This window comes from Rhinatrema bivittatum, chromosome 3, assembly GCF_901001135.1.
Source record: "Rhinatrema bivittatum chromosome 3, aRhiBiv1.1, whole genome shotgun sequence".
NCBI lineage: Eukaryota > Metazoa > Chordata > Amphibia > Gymnophiona > Rhinatrematidae > Rhinatrema > Rhinatrema bivittatum.
In genome coordinates this window covers 319966797-319986032 of record NC_042617.1, presented here as the reverse complement: position 1 = coordinate 319986032, position 19236 = coordinate 319966797, and the positions used below count along the sequence as shown (strand labels likewise).

The window sequence follows — 19236 nt, the reverse complement described above, 5'->3', positions numbered from 1 at the left end:
AGCGCGTGGGCCATCCTTGCGAAGAAATGGCGCCCATGAGAAGGCTGCGACGAAAACTGCGATCAAGAAAGAACCAAACCTCCTAAGGAGTCACCGTGCCCGCGTGGGGTATGCCGTCGCTGGCCCCTAAAACGTGAATGAGAGGGTATAAAGGACCGGGATAATCGGAAGCGTAAGAGCCTGCAAGGGAACGCGACGCAGGGGTTTGGACAGACCTGCATAGAGCGCCAGAAAAACCAGATTAAAATACTACGACGGGAAAGTGGGCAAGAAGATGGACGTAGATGCCTGACGCCCCTGAAACACCAAAACGCAGACGGGTGACCGCTCAGTGATGACCGTTCACCCGACCCAGGAGAGAGCCGAGAGTGGCGCAAGGTCCTTAACAGGGAACAGCTTACCTTCGGGCTGCAACGTACCCCATCGGGCTGTGGCGGGCAGATCGGCCGACCAGTGGCGCAGCTAGAGGGGCTGAGCGACGGGCATCGCCGAGGCTATTGCCATGTCTGGGGGCGGAGAAGGGTCGTATGCATAGCTCTGGCCACGGGGGGTCCCGGATGCAGGGCAAAGTTAACATGGACCCCACCTGAGACCTGCCCCCAGCAAGAGCCTGCTGCACATATTGGTACCAACCCCCAGCGCTATGTCAGCAAAGTCCGCTTCACATGAGCCTCGAGTGGGCGTACTGGGGCCGCTTGAAAGCCAGGAAAACCTCCGGAAACACGACCGCAGGAACAGTCCACGGAGGGATTACAGTTACTGGGTGTTTTTTTTTTTTTTTTAAACGAAGCATACCACTCAGGGCACGGCCCATCCGGGGAGCCTGCTATTACGGCAGGCGCAATTATGTGTGCGTGGGAGGAGGGAAGGCGTGCGCCGGATCCCTGAATCCCGCCAGGACCGGGGCCATATCCATGGGCAACGAGGTGGTACCAGGAGTGGAAGGGTAACTGATGCAACCGGATTGGCGGTCGGATTCGGGAATACCGGATCCGCTGGGAAGTTAGGAAGGCACCTCTGGGAGTATCCGCAACCCCCTGCGCCCCAGGGGAACCCGGGGGCTCCGTAGCCTGCTGGTCTATCAATGGCATGGAGTAGGAAAATTGAATTTTATTCTTATTTACTCAGCGGTGTTTTTTTTTGTTTTTTTTTTTTAAATAAAATACTATTTTGTCCCGGTGGGGGTCCGGGGGGGCATTCCACCTCCTCCTGCCTGCAGGTTAAAGGATTTACGCAGGGGGAGGGAGCAGCAAATCAAAGGGAGGCCAAAAATATCCCGGGATGGGGAGGCGAGCGGGTGATAAAAAAAACCTTCCTGGGGGGCTGGGGGGCTCAAATCGGGAGGTAGCAGTCAAAAAATCGGCTCCCCAGCCCCAGGGAGCTCCGAAAACGGAGCCGATAAAAAATTCAAAATGGCCGCCGTTCCCGGGCATTTCGACCCAAGAACGGCCTGGCCAAGCTGTGGGGAACTGATCCCCGTGCTAAATTTGCCTTTCCTGTCGAGGAGGGACCTTCCCCACCCGGCAGGGAGGCATAGAAGAAGCCCCTTTGCCAAAAACTCGCAGGGGGGCTGCCAAAAGGAAGGCAGGCTGCCTGCCGCGGCAAAGAGAGAGCCGCTCTGAAGAGAAAAAGCTGCAGAGAAAAAAATTTGATTGGCAGCTTGGAGGCCAGGAGTGAAGCAGGGGGGAAACCTGCTATCTCCTGCCTGTCTGGCTGCCGGTTCAAGCCTCCTGAGACCCAAAGAAGAAAAAAGGAAAAATAAAAATAAAAAAATATGGGTCTACTGCTGCAACCAAGTTGGAGGTAGGGGAATACCTGTAACTTAGAATCGAAGCTGAAATTTTTTCTTCCATTTATTCAGCTGATTTTTTTTTTTTTATACTGAGCGCAGCAGTCTGGTTTCTAAACCCTCTCGGCAGCCAGAGGGGGGGAGACGAGACCCCGAGAGACTCGGTCCCCACACCTGGAAGCGGACACGGAATCAGGCTATGCAGTGCACAAGGGGCAAAGCCCCCCTGAGACCGGCAAGAGCTTGGAGACGGAACAGTCTTCCACAGGAGAAAGAAAAAAATCACTAAGAAAAATTCCTTCAATACTTAAAGAAAAAGAAGTACTTGCTTGATCCGTAAGGAGAGAAGAAAGAAAGGTTGACTAGCCTAAAGCAGAGAACGAAGGATGAGCTGCTAACACCTGCTGGAGACAGACGAATACTGAAGGGTTAGAGGATAGGCTCTGTCCTGATATAGGGCATCCTTTCAGTTTTTGTCTGTCTCCACCTGCTGGAAAGGAGGCTCAACCCACAGTCTGGACTGATCCGGGTACGTACAGGGAAATTTGTGCTGTTCTAGCTGTGCAACAAGTGGGAAGCAATAGTCAGCACATAGAGGCCGTAAGGCCAAAATCTCACTCTTGGGCATGTGCAGGGCTTATGTGGGTAGAGGGGAAGGCTGCTCGGGTGCTCCTTTCACAGTCACTGAGGTTCACAAAGAAGCAGCAGTTGCTTGATTCTATTGTGCTCTGCTGAGGAGATTAGAAGAGCGGGAACAGCAGCCATTTTGATCTCTTCCCATGTGGTTTAGGGAGATTTGGTAAAGGTTACTACTGGCCCTCCAATTTTGAGCTCTGTGGCTGGAGGGGTCAGCGTGCTATGCAGGATTTCAGGGTAGAGGATACTGCAGATCCTTTTTCCCCTGAATTTCTGCTTCTTATGTACAAGGCATAGTTAACTAAGAAAGGTGCTGGTTTCAACAGGTCTGGTCCTAAGAGGCTCTTTCGGAGAATCCTCTACTTCTGTCCCGTCCCAAGAAGAGCAGGCTGGAAGCTGACCCGGATTTTGATTTGGAATCATGCTCTCTGAGGAAGATTTGCATGAGGGGTCTCTCTGTAGATCTTCCATAGGATGGTGAAGGGGATAGGAATAATCTGCAGGAGGGCGAGAACTCCATCATTGAGGATCCTATCTTGGAGGGACTTGGGGGTCCTGCTAAGGTCCTTCCATTTTATTGCACTTGAGGCTAGCCTGAAGGTAGGCAGAGCCATGGGTAAGTTGTATCCTCTTTCATAAGATGCTTTGGAGCTATTCAAGGTACAGAATGTGGATGCTTTGGCATTGGCAGTTACTAAGAAAACCACAATTCTGCACTGTTTTAAAGACTCTCAGGATAGGATGATGGAAATTCATTTCAAAAAGATTTTTGAAGTTTTGGCTCTATTCCTTCAAGCATCTGTGTGTAGCGGTTTTATGGCCCGAGCATGTTTATACTGGGTATTACAGATTATGTTAGCTGATTCTGAGAAAGCTCTCTCAGAGGAAGAGGAGGTGGAATGCCTGGAGGCTGCTGTAGCTTTTATTACTGATGCTTTGTATGATCTGCTGCATATGGTGGCTAGAAACATGGTATCTATGGTATTGGCTAGGCGCCTCCATTGGTTAAGCAATTAGGCAGAGGATGTATTTATTTATTTTATTTATTTTTAATTTTTATATACCGGAATTCCTGTATGCAATACAAATCAATCCGGTTTACAAGTAACAAAAAAGGTTGCCCTGGTCTGGGAGGTTAGACCGGGGTTATTTACATAGAACATTGAATGTATGTTCCAAGACCCAGTTGAGTAACCTTCCCTTCAGAGTAAAGCTACTGTTTGGGGAGGATCTGGAGAAGTTGGTGAAGCATCTTTGGGAATTTCAGGTTCACAAGTTGCCAGAGGATATGCCTAAGGGGTGCTGCAAGTCTTCCTAGTAGACAGAAGTTTCGAGAGGCCAGGCATTATCATCCAGAGAAAAGTTGTGCTTCTCAGCAACAGTATCCTATAAAGTCTCAGTCCTTTTGGGGAAACTGTAGGAATACTTGCGACAGTGCTGGGTCCAGCTCAGGTGGGCTTAATGGTTCCCAATGAGACTTTTCAGTCGTCCACATAGAGGGTCAGTTGTCTCTGTTTTACAAGGAGTGGACCAAAGTAACATCAGACCAATGGGTCCTTTCTGTTGTAAGGATTTTTCTCGCCTAGGTGTCAAGGCTTTCACGGATTGATTAAAGAGGGAAGCGGTGTGGTCCCCACTAGAACATTGTCTTCTGGTTGCTGTAGTTCCGGTTCTGGAGGAGAAAAGAGGTCTGGGTCATTACTCCACTTATTTCTGATCTATTAGTTAAAATTTGTAACCTATCATTAAAATCATCCATTGTACCTGAAGACTGGAGGGTGGCCAATGTAATCCAAATATTTAAAAAAGGCTCCAGGTGTGATCTGGGTAACTATAGACCAGTGAGCCTGACTTCAGTGCCAGGAAAAATAGTGGAAACTATTCTCAAGATCAAAATCGTAGAGCATATAGAAAGACATGATTTAATGGGACACAGTCAACATGGATTTACCCAAGGGAAGTCTTGCCTAACAAATCTGCTTCATTTTTTTGAAGGGGTTAATAAACATGTGGATAAAGGTGAACCGGTAGATGTAGTGTATTTGGATTTTCAGAAGGCGTTTGACAAAGTCCCTCATGAGAGGCTTCTCTGAAAACTAAAAAGTCATGGGATAGGAGGCAATGTCCTTTCGTGGATTACAAACTGGTTAAAAGACAGGAAACAGAGAGTAGGATTAAATGGTCAATTTTCTCAGTGGAAAAGGGTAAACAGTGGAGTGCCTCAGGGATCTGTACTTGGACCGGTGCTTTTCAATATATATATAAATGATCTGGAAAGGCATACGACGAGTGAGGTTATCAAATTTGCGGATGATACAAAATTACTCAGAGTAGTTAAATCACAAGCAGACTGTGATACATTACAGGAGGACCTTGCAAGACTGGAAGATTGGGCATCCAAATGGCAGATGAAATTTAATGTGGACAAGTGCAAGGTGTTGCATATAGGGAAAGGTAACCCTTGCTGTAGTTACACGATGTTAGGTTCCATATTAGGAGCCACCAACCAGGAAAAAGATCTAGGCATCATAGTGGATAATACTTTAAAATCGTCGGCTCAGTGTGCTGCAGCAGTCAAAAAAGCAAACAGAATGTTAGTAATTATATGGAAGGGAATGGTTAATAAAACGGAAAATGTCATAATGCCTCTGTATCACTCCATGATGAGACCGCACCTTGAATACAGTGTACAATTCTGGTCGCCACATCTCAAAAAAGATATAGTTGCAATGGAGAAGGTACAGAGAAGGGCAACCAAAATGATAAAGGGGATGGAACAGCTCCCCTATGAGGAAAGGCTGAAGAGGTTAGGGCTGTTCAGCTTGGAGAAGAGACGGCTGAGGGGGGATATGATAGAAGCCTTTAAGATCATGAGAGGTCTTGAACGAGTAGATGTGACTCTGTTATTTACACTTTCGAATAATAGAAGGACTAGGGGGCATTCCATGAAGTTAGCAAGTAGCACATTTAAGACTAATCGGAGAAAATTCTCTTTCACTCAACGCACAATAAAGCTCTGGAATTTGTTGCCAGAGGATGTGGTTAGTGCAGTTAGTGTAGCTGGGTTCAAAAAAGGTTTGGATAAGTTCTTGGAGGAGAAGTCCATTAATGGCTATTAATCAAATAGGGAATAGCCACTGCTATTAATTGCATCAGTAGCATGGGTTCTACTTAGTTTTTGGGTAATTGCCAGGTTCTTGTTGCCTGGTTTTGGCCTCTGTTGGAAACAGGATGCTGGGCTCGATGGTCTGACCCAGCATGGCAATTTCTTATGTTCTTATGGTACAAAAAAAGGAGGGAAAGTTTCAATCCATTTTGGATCTAAAGATGATGAATGCATCTTTGAGGGTGCCTCATTTCCATATGGAGACTCACCGGTCAGTAGATGCAGTGGTCAGAAAGAGTGTCATTGGATCTTTTGGAAGATATTTGCACATTCCTATTCAGAGAGACAATCAAAGGTTTTTCAGGTTTGCTGTGCTAGTGGAGGCATTTCCAGTTTCAAGCTCTTCTTTATTGGCTAGTGACAGCTCCTGACATGTTCTCCAGGGAAATGGTAGTTGTGGCAGCAACTCTTTGCAGGGAAGGAATTATGGTACATCCATTCTTGGGTGATTTGCTAATTCAAGCAAAATCAGAAGAGGATTGTCATCGCTCAGTTTTCAAAGTGGTTCTCCTGTTGGGTGGTTCTCCTGTTGGGTGGTCAGTTTTGCCAAAAGTAAGCAGGTTCCCTCCCAGAACCTGGAATACCTGGTTCCTTGCTTTGAAACCATACAGCAAAGGTGTTTCTTACAATGGAAAGGTGTTTGAAACTGCAGAATCAAGTCAGACAGTTGTTGCAGATAAAGATTCCCAAGGTTTGGGATTATCTTCAGGCACTGGACTCTATGGCATTCATGCTAGACCTGGTCTCTTGGGCAATGGCTCATATTAGGCAGTTGCAGAGGGCTCTTCTCTTGTGATGGAATCCTTAGTCATAGGATTTTGAGCTCAGGTTGCCCCCTTCAGGGGAAAGCCAGGTTGAGTCTTTCCTGGTGGTGTTCGCAGGGCAATTTATCGAAACGAGTAGAGCTGGAAATCCCAGATTGAATAATAGTAACAACAAATGCCAGTCTGTGAGGCTGGGGTGCCATCTTCCAAGAGTGGACGGCACAGGGTCAATAGATAGTGACAGAATCTTCTTGGTCTATCAGAGATCAGGACAAGAATGCCTTGTTATCCATTTTTGCCTCTCGTCAGGAACGGAGCAGTGTGAGTTCTGTCAGACAACATGACAGTAGAAGTTTACATAAACAAGCAAGGAGGTACCAGGAGCACAGCAGAAAGATTGTTCCGGTGGGCGGAGCGGCATTTAAAGACTTTATCAGTTTCTCACATCACCAGAGTGGAGAATGTGCAGGCAGATTTTATGAGCAGGCACAGCCTGGATCCCAGGGAATAGGAGTTGGCAAAGTCATGGCACACCTACCTATCTTTCAAATCTCATCAAACTATACTATCCCAATAGAACTCTTCATTTTATTCATCAAGAATTACTTATACATGTTCACATAAAGAAATCTGGTTAGAATCTACTAGAGAAAGTTATTTTATATATTTAGCTCCTAGTATCTGAAACACTCAACCTCTCAGCCTATGGCCTGAGAATAAGTTCTTGATATTTAGGAAATCACTCAAAAATATTTTTATTTGCACTATCGTTCATAGGGTCTCTACTAACTTTTAATTTATGTTTTATTGCTTTACCATTTTACATTTTTTTATTTCTTTCATTTTCTAATTTCTTTTTAGTTTATGTCAGTTAGTTTATATAATGTATTCACCATTACTATGATCTATATTTCATGGTTTAATGATTGTTAATTTTCTTTAGTTACCATTAAGTTATTTTAGTTTATGGGGTTTTTTCCTCTCTTTTTTTTTTTATTGTAAATTGCTTTTAATGTAGTAAGAAATGATGATTAATCAAGTCAAATAAATAATGTCAGTGTTCTCTCTTTAGGTTCAGGTGAGGAAATCCTTTGGTGGATTTGATGGTGACAAATTAGAATGCCGAAGTACCACAGTTTTTCAGTCAAAGGCGGGAATCAGGATCAGAAGACTTGGATGTCCTGTCTCAGCCATGGTCTAAGAGGGTCCTGCTTTACATGTTTCCTCTTTGGCCTCTAATAGGAAGGGTCATAAGTCAGCTAGAGAGGCATCAAAGGCTAGCAATTCTAGTGGCTCCGAAGTGGCCCAGATATCTGTGGTTTGTCAATCTGATAAGTCTCAAGGTAGAGGGACCCTTGTGGCTCAGCCATGTTCTCAGCCTACTGTGGAAGGATCTGATTTTCTTGGAACAAGCAGACCACTTTTGTCTTGCAGCTTGCCTTTTGAGAGGAGAGGGTTGAGAGTTAAAAGCTACTCGAAGGAAGTCATTACAATTTTGATGCAAGCTAGGAAAACTTTGATTTCCTTGGCATATGTTCATGTCTGGAAGGTTTATGAAGTCTGGTTTCAGGAGTCAAGGATTTCCATGTTAAAAAGATTCTCCCATTCTTCCAAGTGGGTTTGCAGAAAGGAATGGCCTTGAATTCGCTTAAGGTACAGTGGCAGTGTTGTCCTGTTATAGAAGGAAGGTACAAAGATCTTCTTTAGCTTCACACCTGAAGTTGGTGAGATGCAGTATTTCTGTCCTCCATTCAGCTGTTTGGTCCCACCTTGGAATCTCAGTTTGGTCTTAAAGGCCTTGGACAAGCTTCCCTTTGACCAATCAGGGTTTTACTGTGAAAGTTGAGTATTTGGTGGCTATTGTTTGGTGAGGCATAATCTGAGTTGCAGGAATTCCCCTGCTCAAAGTGGGGGCTTCTATTAACTTTGTTACAGATTTACTGAGTGACTGCAGGTGGCACAGTAACTTAAGTACCTAGAGTACAGTAAAACTTTTGTTCTCTATCTCCATCTGCTAGTAGGGGAGAAAAACCCATCCATCTGGACTGGTCTGGTCGGATAGGACTCAAGGAAAGAGAATTAGCGGGTAAGAACCAGTTTTTCCTTAGATTAGATTTGTGATATGGTGTATAATAGGCACTGCAAGGGATGCATTATGGTATGTAAGAGATAGGAGCTATGAACGAGGTCTCTTACATTGTAAAACAGGAATTCCCTTGATGCAACTGCAACATCGCTCTCCGCTTTGTTGGTGGGGGTTGGGGTGGAAAGAGGTATTGGATTCAGACAACAACCAACATGGGTCCTGACTTTTACTGTCTGAGGTACTAATACACAAACAGAAGGGAAAAAAGCACAGGACTGCTTCTACGGCCGTTCATAAGCAAAGCATGTCAAGCAGCACTGTCTGAATTTTCAAGGCTGCTTATCACCCAATAAAAGAGAAATATGGGAGTAACCTGCACAGCACAGCAGATACCAACATAAGAAGCTTGCTGGGCAGACTGGATGGACCATTTTGGTCCTTTTCTGCCGTCATTATGTTACTATGTAAAAGGGGCTAGGAATGGTGTGCTAGATGCCCTATTGTACTAGTCAAGTGAAAGGAAATAAAATAAAGTGTTTTTAGTCAGTCCTAGTTCTCATGAGATGTCATCTTCAATAGGCATTAAGAGAACATTTGTGATAATGCAAAATCAATTTATTCTACATGCATATATGAGCAGTAGTGTTGTCTTTTTAAAACTAAAAATCGACTTGGGGTAAAAACTTGCTGATCTCATGCAGAGGAACCATTCAGTGCCATTCTCTTAAGCAAGAGATGATGGTAGATGAGTTAAGAAACAGAGGCTCATAAGCTAATGTGGTGATCATGCTCTGGCTACCCTACAATAAAAAACTAGTGATGGAAATACCTGTCTCTTTCTACAGATCCCTAAAACCTGCCTATCATCAGATCCTCTAATGTCTCCTTATCTCAGAGGAATCTATGGCACCAAACTCCACTAATGGCCTTCTTGTGAGTTTAAGAAAGCTTTCAGAGAACTTTGGCAGGAAAAAATGGGAAAGTTCTGGAACAGTGGTACCCAACCCTGTCTTGGGGGACCCCAAACCAGTCAGGTTTTCAGGATATCCACAATGAGTAAGCATGAGATAGATCTGCATATACTGCCTCCATTGAATACAAATTTATCTCATGTACATTAATTGTGGATATCCTCAAAACCTGACTGGCTTGGTGTCCCCAAGGACAGGTTTGGGAACCACTGCTCTAAAAGAATGACAGATTCCTTACATTGTATGTATGGTCTAGAAATTGTATGAGGAGAATACGCACACATAGGCCTAGGGGGATAGGAGAAAGAGCATGTGTAAGTGGTGAGGGTACAATCACATGCACTGACCTTGCTAACAGCAGGACAAGAATCTCTTCGGACAGTCTCTATTCCTTTCGCATCGAATACTGGGTCCTTCTGATCAACTGTTTCATACATATAACCCACGTACCTTTTCTTTGTTTGCAAGACGCAAGGCAAATAAACCTATACAAAAGAAAAATATTCTCTTTACACCTCTTAAGCACTGTATGGGAAAGCACAAAGACCTCCTTACATGGTCTGGTATAGATATATGGGGGCACATTTTCAAAGACTTAGTCACCTCTTTCATGGGTAAAAATAGAGTTACCCCAAAACTTTGAGTCACAATACTGTAAGATGCAAACAAACCAATAAACAACCAGCATTCACAAATAATTTTAATGTTTTTTAAAATCAAACTGAAGCCACATGGTTGTTTTTGAAATGTCAAAAAATATTTATATTTAGTGGGAGGACTATTCAAAAAACCCATGCTTTCACTTAATTGTGGTATGCCTCGGGAAAATTATAATCATCACAGTCCACCCCACATCACCGTCCCCTTTTTTTGATTTCTTTTTGAAAAATGCAATTAAAATAGAGAGAATCTTACTCCCCTTTATAATTGTCCTTAGATGACTGTATTTGTCGTCGCATTTACGTCATGGGACGAACCAGCCCCACATAGCGCTATGTTTCACCTGGTGCTGCATCAGGGGCTTCTAACAAAACTTGTTACTTCGATTCTTCAGTGAGAAAGCTGTAAGATGTAAATATATACTGTTTGAGAGAACACAGATAATACATACAGGTATAAACATACTTAATTGTGGACTACCTTTAAATGCGGTCAGTTCTTGATCATGCATGTGCTTTCTCATCGCTTGTCTGAATGAATGAGCACATTGCTCAAAGAGACTGCTTATTTCTATACAAATGCGTGCAATGTCATACTCGTATCCATAATGTCATTAATCAATTTATCAGAGCGTCACTAAGTAAATCTATCAAAAATCCAGGTGTACCCACCAACAAATCTTGAGAAACACTTCAGTAACAGATTGACCAAATGATGGAATCTTTGAAGATTGAAACATCAGCGGATGTTTGACACCACGCTATCAGACAAAGAAACATGGTTAAGTTTAAAGCGGAGCTTAAAGCTTTCAAGATCAGCAATTTCCATGATGAATTAGATTATTAAAAAGGTCCCATTTATTCTTGGCTTGATAAACCCAGCAGGGTAAAAAATGTTTCTTTGGTCTTGCATCTGCTAATTTCTTGGGGAACGATGAAAAATTAGAAACAGGATTTGTTTTAGACCATTGCCCTTATTAGGGGCGAGTGGGAATAGGATGCTGCTATATAAATCGCAGTTCCAACACAGAGTGGGAGAGGCCATGCATGAGATTGCAACAACAAATGCTTTAGGTGATGAGTCAAATTCCACCATAATACTCAATATTGTTAATTCTTTTCGTGGGGGGGGGGGGGGGGGGGGTGCTCTTACCAGAAGAACACAGGGAAAGGTTTTTAATGAGAACAACGTCCTGTTTAAATCGATTTTTATGTCAACCTGCCATCATTTCTAAATATAATCAACGATCAGCTGTATCCAATATTTTGGGTATAAATCTGACAGCAGCTCAGGAGTCTGTTTTAAATAAGGGATTATCATTTATACCGACACAAGTTCATGATCTCTTTCAGTTTTGGTGTGATTTCTTTAGATTTATTCGCAAATCGCAATGTACAGTGGTTTTTTGTTTTTTTTTTGAGCAATACTCCACCATAGATTGTTGACATTTCCAAGGTCAGAAACAAAACCAATTGGTGTCCTCTGGCCCTATGGACCCATTTATTTATACATTTCAGTAAATGGTTATTAAAGAAATAGAACATCTAGAGGAAACTCCAAGTAGGAAATATTTTAATACCAGAAAGGAACACAAGCCATTAAAGATCTGTCAAAGAGGGAGGACATCATTATCAAGCCTGCCAATAAAGGCGGGGGGGGGGGGGGGGGGGGAAGATAGTAATCTGGAGTCGTGAACAATACATTAAGAAGGCACACAGACAACTGTATAGTTCATTTGTGTATCTACCCTTGCAAAATGATCAGACTAAGGAAATACAGAAGGAGGTCAAACAAGTGTAACAGCAGGATTCGAACAAGGCTTTTTGACAGAAAGGGAAAAATGATTTTTAATTCAAGAAGGTTCTAAGATGCCCATCCTGTATTTGGTGCCCAAAATACATAAATCTTTATTTTCCCCTCCAGGACGCCAGTTGTTTCAGCAAAGGAATCAGTCCTAGAACTCACCGGCATTTTCTTGGATTATATTTTAAAATCATTCGTGCTATTAGCAACGTTGTATATCAAGGACACAACATATGTTACAGATACTGAGTCAAATACAAGTTTCAGAGGATGACAACTTCATAACAATGGACACTGAGTCACTATTTACGATAATACCCAAACAAGAAGCTTTGGAAGCCATACAGAACGTCCTTATCACTCGTCCTCATTTGCAGCAAGCACCTACACTGTTCATTCTAGAATTGGCACTGAATAAAAACAATTTTTGCGCTTCAGAATGAGTACTTTTTACAGGTACAAGGTACTGCAAAAGGTGCAGTTATGGCACTGGACAGAGCCAACATCTACATCTCAGCCTTGGAAGAGCAACATAACTATTTGAGTAAATGGTGGTCACCCATCTTCTGTTGGAAGAGATACATAGATGATATCTTCTTAATGTTGAGGGAGCGCTAGGGGGTGATCCTGATTCTGGGGAGAGTGGTGTGCCCTTGGACCACGACGCGACCGCAGAGAGGAGCTCCGTGGAAGCGCCGAGGCAGGTGAGATGTATCCCAGCACAGGTAGACAGGCAGAAGACCAGGGACTCTGACCTCCGCCGAACCTGACGCATCAGTAGAGATCCATCAACACAATACTGGTCTCTGGGGTAGCCCTCCGGCCACTCGATAGCCCTTTCGGACCTGCCGTACGGGAAAGGCAAATGCGTCAGGACAGGCGATGATACTGGAACAAGACGAAGACTCAAGATATGGTCAGACGAGATTACTGAAGACATGGTCAGATGAGGATGCTTGAAGACACGATCAGATGATACTTGGAGACATGGTCGGGCGAGACGAGGCAAAAGGGCAAGGCTAGGTCATAGTTTCATCAAGGTCAAGGCATGGTTACAAGGCATGGTTACTTCAAGGTTCAGGCAAGGATATATCAAGGATAAGACATGGCTAAGTCAGGGTTCAAAACATAACTACACCAAGGCTCAGACATGGCTGCATCAGAGTTCAAACAAGACTACGTCAAGATTCTGACATGGCTATGTCAAGGTTCAGGCAGGACTACATCAAGGTTAAGGCAAGGCTACGCAGGGTCAAGGCAAGACAAGGACAACAGCAAGGCAAAGCCAAAGATGGTGGACACCAAGCGGCGGAAAAACCTGGAGACTGGACTGTGTGGTCATCTGGACACAAGGACATCTTGTGAACATAAGAAATTGCCATGCTGGGTCAGATCAAGGGTCCATCAAGCCCAGCATCCTGTTTCTAACAGAAGCCAAACCAGGCCACAAGAACCTGGCAATTACCCAAACACTAAGAAGATCCCATGCTACTGATGCAATTAATAGCAGTGGCTATTCCTTAAGTAAACTTGATTAATAGCAGTTAATGGACTTCTCCTCCAAGAACTTATCCAAACCTTTTTTGAACCCAGCTACACTAACTGCACTAACCACATCCTCTGGCAACAAATTCCAGAGCTTAACTGTGCGTTGAGTGAAAAAGAATTTTCTCCGATTAGTCTTAAATGAGCTAACTTCATGGAATGCCCCCTAGTCCTTCTATTATTTGAAAGTGTAAATAACCGATTCACATCTACTTGTTCAAGACCTCTCATGATCTTAAAGACCTCTATCATATCCCCCCTCTCAGCCGTCTCTTCTCCAAGCTGAACAGCCCTAACCTCTTCAGTCTTTCCTCATAGGGGAGCTGTTCCATCCCCTTTATCATTTTGGTTGCCCTTTCTCTGTACCTTCTCCATCGCAACTACATCATTTTTGAGATGCGGTGACCAGAATTGTACACAGTATTCAAGGTGCGGTCTCACCATGGAGCGATACAGAGGCATTATGACATTTTCTGTTTTATTAACCATTCCCTTCCTAATAATTCCTAACATTTTGTTTGCTTTTTTGACTGCGGCAGCACACTGAGCTGATGATTTTAAAGTATTATCCACTATGATGCCTAGATCTTTTTCCTGCGTGGTAGCTCCTAATATGGAACCTAACATCGTGTAATTACAGCAAGGGTTATTTTTCCCTATATGCAACACCTTGCACTTGTCCACATTAAATTTCATCTGCCATTTGGATGCCCAATCTTCCAGTCTTGCAAGGTCCTCCTGAAATGTATCACAATCCGCTTGTGATTTAGCTACTCTGAATAATTTTGTATCATCCGCAAATTTGATAACCTCACTTGTCGTATTCCTTTCCAGATCATTGATAAATATATTGAAAAGCACCGGTCTAAGTACAGATCCCTGAGGCACTCCACTGTTAAAATTGACCATTTAATCCTACTCTCTGTTTCCTGTCTTTTAACAAGTTTGTAATCCACGAAAGGCCATCGCCTCCTATCCCATGACTTTTTAGTTTTCTTAGAAGCCTCTCATGAGGGACTTTGTCAAACGCCCTCTGAAAATCCCAAAACACTACATCTACAAGTTCACCTTTATCCATGTTTATTAACCCCTTCAAAAAAATGAAGCAGATTTGTTAGACAAGACTTCCCTTGAGTAAATCCATGTTGACTGTGTTCCATTAAACCATGTCTTTTTATATGCTCTACGATTTTGATCTTGAGAATAGTTTCCACTATTTTTCCCAGCACTGAAGTCAGGTTCACTGGTCTATAGTTACCCGGATCACCCCTGGAGCCCTTTTTAAATATTGGGGTTACATTGGCACCCTCCAGTCTTCATGTACAATGGATGATTTTAATGATAAGTTACAAATTTTAACTAATAGATCAGAAATTTAATTTTTTAGTTCCTTCAGTACCCTAGGATGCATGCCATCTGAAGGCAGGTTCAACTGGGGTGTCCAAGGCAAGGACATCAGGAGTTTGGACCCCCAAAGACACTCAATCAAGAGCAACGAGGAGGCACAGGAAGAAAGGACATCTGAACACCAGGCCTTCTGGACTTCGGACCTGTCGGACACTCAACCAAGAGCATCACGAAGGCCCCCACGGACAGAACATCTGGACGTCTACTGGCAAGGACTACTTCAGAGAAAGACTTCTGCAAACAGGGCATCTGAGACGGACGTCAGGGAAGACAGGACATCTGGAAGCAAGTTGTCTGAAGACGAAGACATCTGTGGATTAAGACATCGGACGGAGACTTCAGTGGACAGGAACACAAGATCCGACGAGAGACCAAGACATGGAATGAAGATGAAGACGAGGATCAGGAACCACAAAGGAAGACAAGGGAATTCCCACGAAGAACAGAGCGCCTTGAAGAAGCGGAGGAGGACATCATCAGAGACTCCTGGACCGAAGAGCTGGAACGGAAGATCCAGGAGCAGCCAGCTCCATGACTGACTCCTTGCGAAGGCTAAGAGGAACTGAAAGCTGAGCCCTTTTGTAGGGCTGAGAATGACAAAACAGGATGACATCACGAGGAGGAGCCAGGAGGACTAGCCCTTTAAATCCTAAAGAGAGATACGGTCCCACGCCTAAGGAGGCAGGACCAGGGACAGTGACAGCCATACTGCAGAGCAGGAGTAGGCCCGAAGCGTTGGTGGCTCCCTGCCGCGGAGGAGGACGTCTGGACGTGGGAACTCCCCACACAGGGGAGGAGACAGCGTCGGTGGCCTCTGGGCCACGAAGAGGAGCTTCGGCAGCAGCCTAGCTGCAAAGATGGCAGTGACGGCAGCCTCCAGGCCACACAGAAGAGGAAGCGGTGGTGGCTCCATGCCACAGGCAGTGGCAGTGATGGTGGCGTGGAAGCACGGCAGCAAAGCTCACCATGCAGTAGCAGCATGAGGGTGGTCTCCTGACCGTGGAGACGGTGTCAGGGGCAGGCTACTCACGGGCCGACCATGAGTAATCTCACTTAATATGAAAGGGTCCAGAATGAGCACTGAAGGAATTCCATCAATGGCTCAACCAACTTGATACACCATTGAGATTTACCCTGTTGTATCATTTAGAAGCTATTGCATTTTTGGAAATATGGATTCAGAAGTATCAACAACAGTTAACATCTTTGTACAGGAAACCCAATGAAAGAAATAATTTATTTTCAAATTTTCATCCAAGTCATCTAAAAAGGAACTTACCAGTTGGCCAGTTCTTCCGCCTAAGAAGAATATGTTCTAATATTCAGGATTTTAAAATCCAGGCAAAGAACATGCCGCAAAGATTTTTGGAACAGAGTTATCCCAGGCAATGCATCAAACAAGCATATCGCTGGACCTTATACAGCAATTGAGATCTACTAATGCTACCGGCACAAACAGAAGGTCTGTGTAGTAAGGCATTCCACACTAATCCCTACAATATGCTCCATCATCAAGAAATACTGGCCTATTGGGAGAAGCTCCGCTGTTTGCCTTTTCCAGAGGACATAAAATTAAAGAGAGGGCTATTCAATCTTCGCTGGAATTAGGGTAAAAATCCTATATATCCTCTGAAATGTAGTGTCTCATGTCAATTTGGTTGCAGAAATGAGGCACTGATTACATGACAACTCCATCAGGTCAAAAATTCAAGTTCTGCATAACTGGTCATATCAAGCCATATTTGTGATCTATTTGCTTGCATGTCCCTGAAACTTGTGGTACACTGGAAAAACAAAGAGAAAAATCTGAACCCGATTGATTGAACATAGAAGTTGTCTTAAAATGCAGCACGTAAATGCTCCAATTGTTCAGCATTGTTTAGAGAAAAAGCATACTTTTGAGGAACTCAAATGGTCCTTATTGGACCATATTAACGCTGACTGGCAGGGAGGGGATAGGGTGAAAATTTTGAGCCAAAGGGAACAATTGTGAATTTTCCAAGCTCAATACAGTACACCTGGGTGGGTTAAATTTGGAAATTGAATGGCATGTATTTCCATGAATAATCCTGCAGGAACACCTGGACTTTTGACAGATTTACTAATGATGCTGTGATTGATTAATGAAGTTATGGATAAGAGTATGACATTATACACACTTGTATAGAAATAAGTCTCTTTGAGCAACGTGCTCATTCATTTAGACAAACGATGAGAAGGCAGGAGCTGACCACGTTTAAAGGTAGTCCACAATTAAGTATGTTTGTACCTGTATGTATTATCTGTGTTCTCTCAAACAATATATATTTACATCTTACAGCTTTTTCACTGAAGAATCGCAGTAACAAGTTTTGTCAGAGGCCCCTGATGCAGCAACGGGCGAAATATAGCACTATGTCGGGCTGGTTCTTCCCATGATGTAAATGCGACAAATATGGTCATCTAAGGGCAATTATAAAGGGGAGTAAGATTCTATTTTAATTGCATTTTTTCAAAAAGAAATCAAAAAAAGGAGACGGTGATGTGGGGTGGACTGTGATGATTATAATTTTCCAGAAGCATACAACAATTAAGTGAAAGCATGTGTTATATGAATAGTCCTCCCACTATATATAAATATTTTTTGACATTTCAAAAACAAGCTTGTGGCTTCAGTTTGAGTTTGAAAAACATTTATAAAAGTATTGGTGAGTACTGGTTGTTTATTAGAAAGCAAATGTTGCTTACCTGTAACAGGTGTTCTCACAGGATAGCAGGATGTTAGTCCTCACATATGGGTGACATCACAGGATGGAGCCCAATCACGGAACACTAAACCTGCAGCCAGCAGGGGTCCCTCTTCAGTCTTTTTTAAAGCTACAGGAAGAGCCGAAAAATAAAATAAGAAAACCTAAAGAACCCAACACCGCGGGGCGGCGAGTGGGTTTCATGAGGACTACATCCTGCTGTCCTGTGAGAACACCTGCTACAGGTAAGCAACATTTGCTTTCTCACAGGACAAGCAGGATGGTAGTCCTCACATATGGGTGAGTACCGAGCTGAGGATGTCCGAGAAATGCACCAAATGTACCCAAGATGTGCAATAGGCACAAGGACTGGGGTGGAATTTGGTAGAGGTCATCCTGAACCCTAACAGGCAGGCGGAAGGGTGTTGATACATCAAGTTGTAAAAAGGTTGTGCAAGACAGACTGGCCGAAGATGGAATCTTGTCTTCCGGCCTTGTCTAAGCAATAATGGGCTGTAAAGATATGGAGAGAACTCCAGGTAGCAGCCTTGCAAATGTCAGGAAGCGGCACTGAGCGTAGATGCGCTACTGAAGTCGCCAATGCCCTCACAGAGTGTGCTTTAACACGGTCTTGAAACGGAATGCCTGCTTGCTGATAGCAAAAGGATATGCAGTCCGCTAGCCAGGAGGAGAGAGTCTGCTTACCCACAGACTGCCCCAATTTGATGGAATGGAAAGAGACAAACAATTGAGTGCTTTTCCTGTGGGCAGCTATATGGTCTAGATAGAAGGCTAGAGCTCGTTTGCAGTCAAGGGTATGCAGAGCCTGTTCTCCTGGATTGGAGTGGGGTCTGGGAAAGAAAGTAGGTAGTATAATGGATTGATTAATGTGAAACTCTGATACTACCTTAGGTAAGAACTTAGGGTGAGTGCGGAGTACTGCCCGGTCCTGCAGAAGTTTAGTGTAAGGCGGGATAGGTAACTAGGGCCTGTAACTCACTAACTCTATGAGCAGATGTTATTGCCAATAGGAATATCACTTTCCATGTGAGAAAGCAAAGATCACAGGATTGGAGAGGCTCGAATGGTGGTTTCATGAGCTGACCTAAGACCAAATTAAGGTCCCAAGAAGGGGCTGGAGGACGCAGTGGAGGCTTGAGGTGAAGCAAGCCTTTCAGAAAACGTGTTATGAAGGGTTGTACCGAAATAGGAACGTCCCCGACACCTTTATGGAAGGCGGCTACCCCACTGACAAGCATTCTAATGGAGGAAGTTTTTAGACCCGACTCTGACAAGTGCCAGAAATAGTCTAGAAACTTTGAGGTGGAACAGGTAAAGGGATTGAGAAGAACACCATGACTTAAACCTGTTCCATTTGTAGAGGTAAGACTTTCTCGTGGAAGGCTTCCATGAAGCGATCAGGACATGGGAAATTGGCTCCGAAAGGTTAAATGGCTGAAGAATTAACCTTTCAACATCCAGGTCGTCAGGGACAAAGCTTGAAGATTGGGGTGGCGTAGGCACCTGTCGTTCTGAGTGATCAGAAGCGGGTCCTTTCCCAAGGGAATGTGCCTGCGAATGGAGAGATCCTGAAGTATTGGATACCACACTTGGCGAGGTCAGTGAGGTGCTATCAGGATCATGCATCCCTTGTCCTGATGTAACCTCACGAGAGTCTTTGAG

At 43.9% G+C, this 19236-nt stretch overlaps 1 protein-coding gene across 2 annotated transcripts in view; it reads right to left on the bottom strand.

Moving 5' to 3' along the window:
- REV3L (REV3 like, DNA directed polymerase zeta catalytic subunit) overlaps window positions 1–19236 on the bottom strand; it is a 720104-nt gene that overhangs the window by 75813 nt on the left and 625055 nt on the right. Inside the window, exon 28 of one of the 2 annotated variants that reach the window (XM_029595253.1) lies at window positions 9760–9897. In XM_029595253.1, the coding sequence (XP_029451113.1) occupies window positions 9760–9897 (138 nt within the window). The other variant, XM_029595254.1, reaches the window with a different exon arrangement.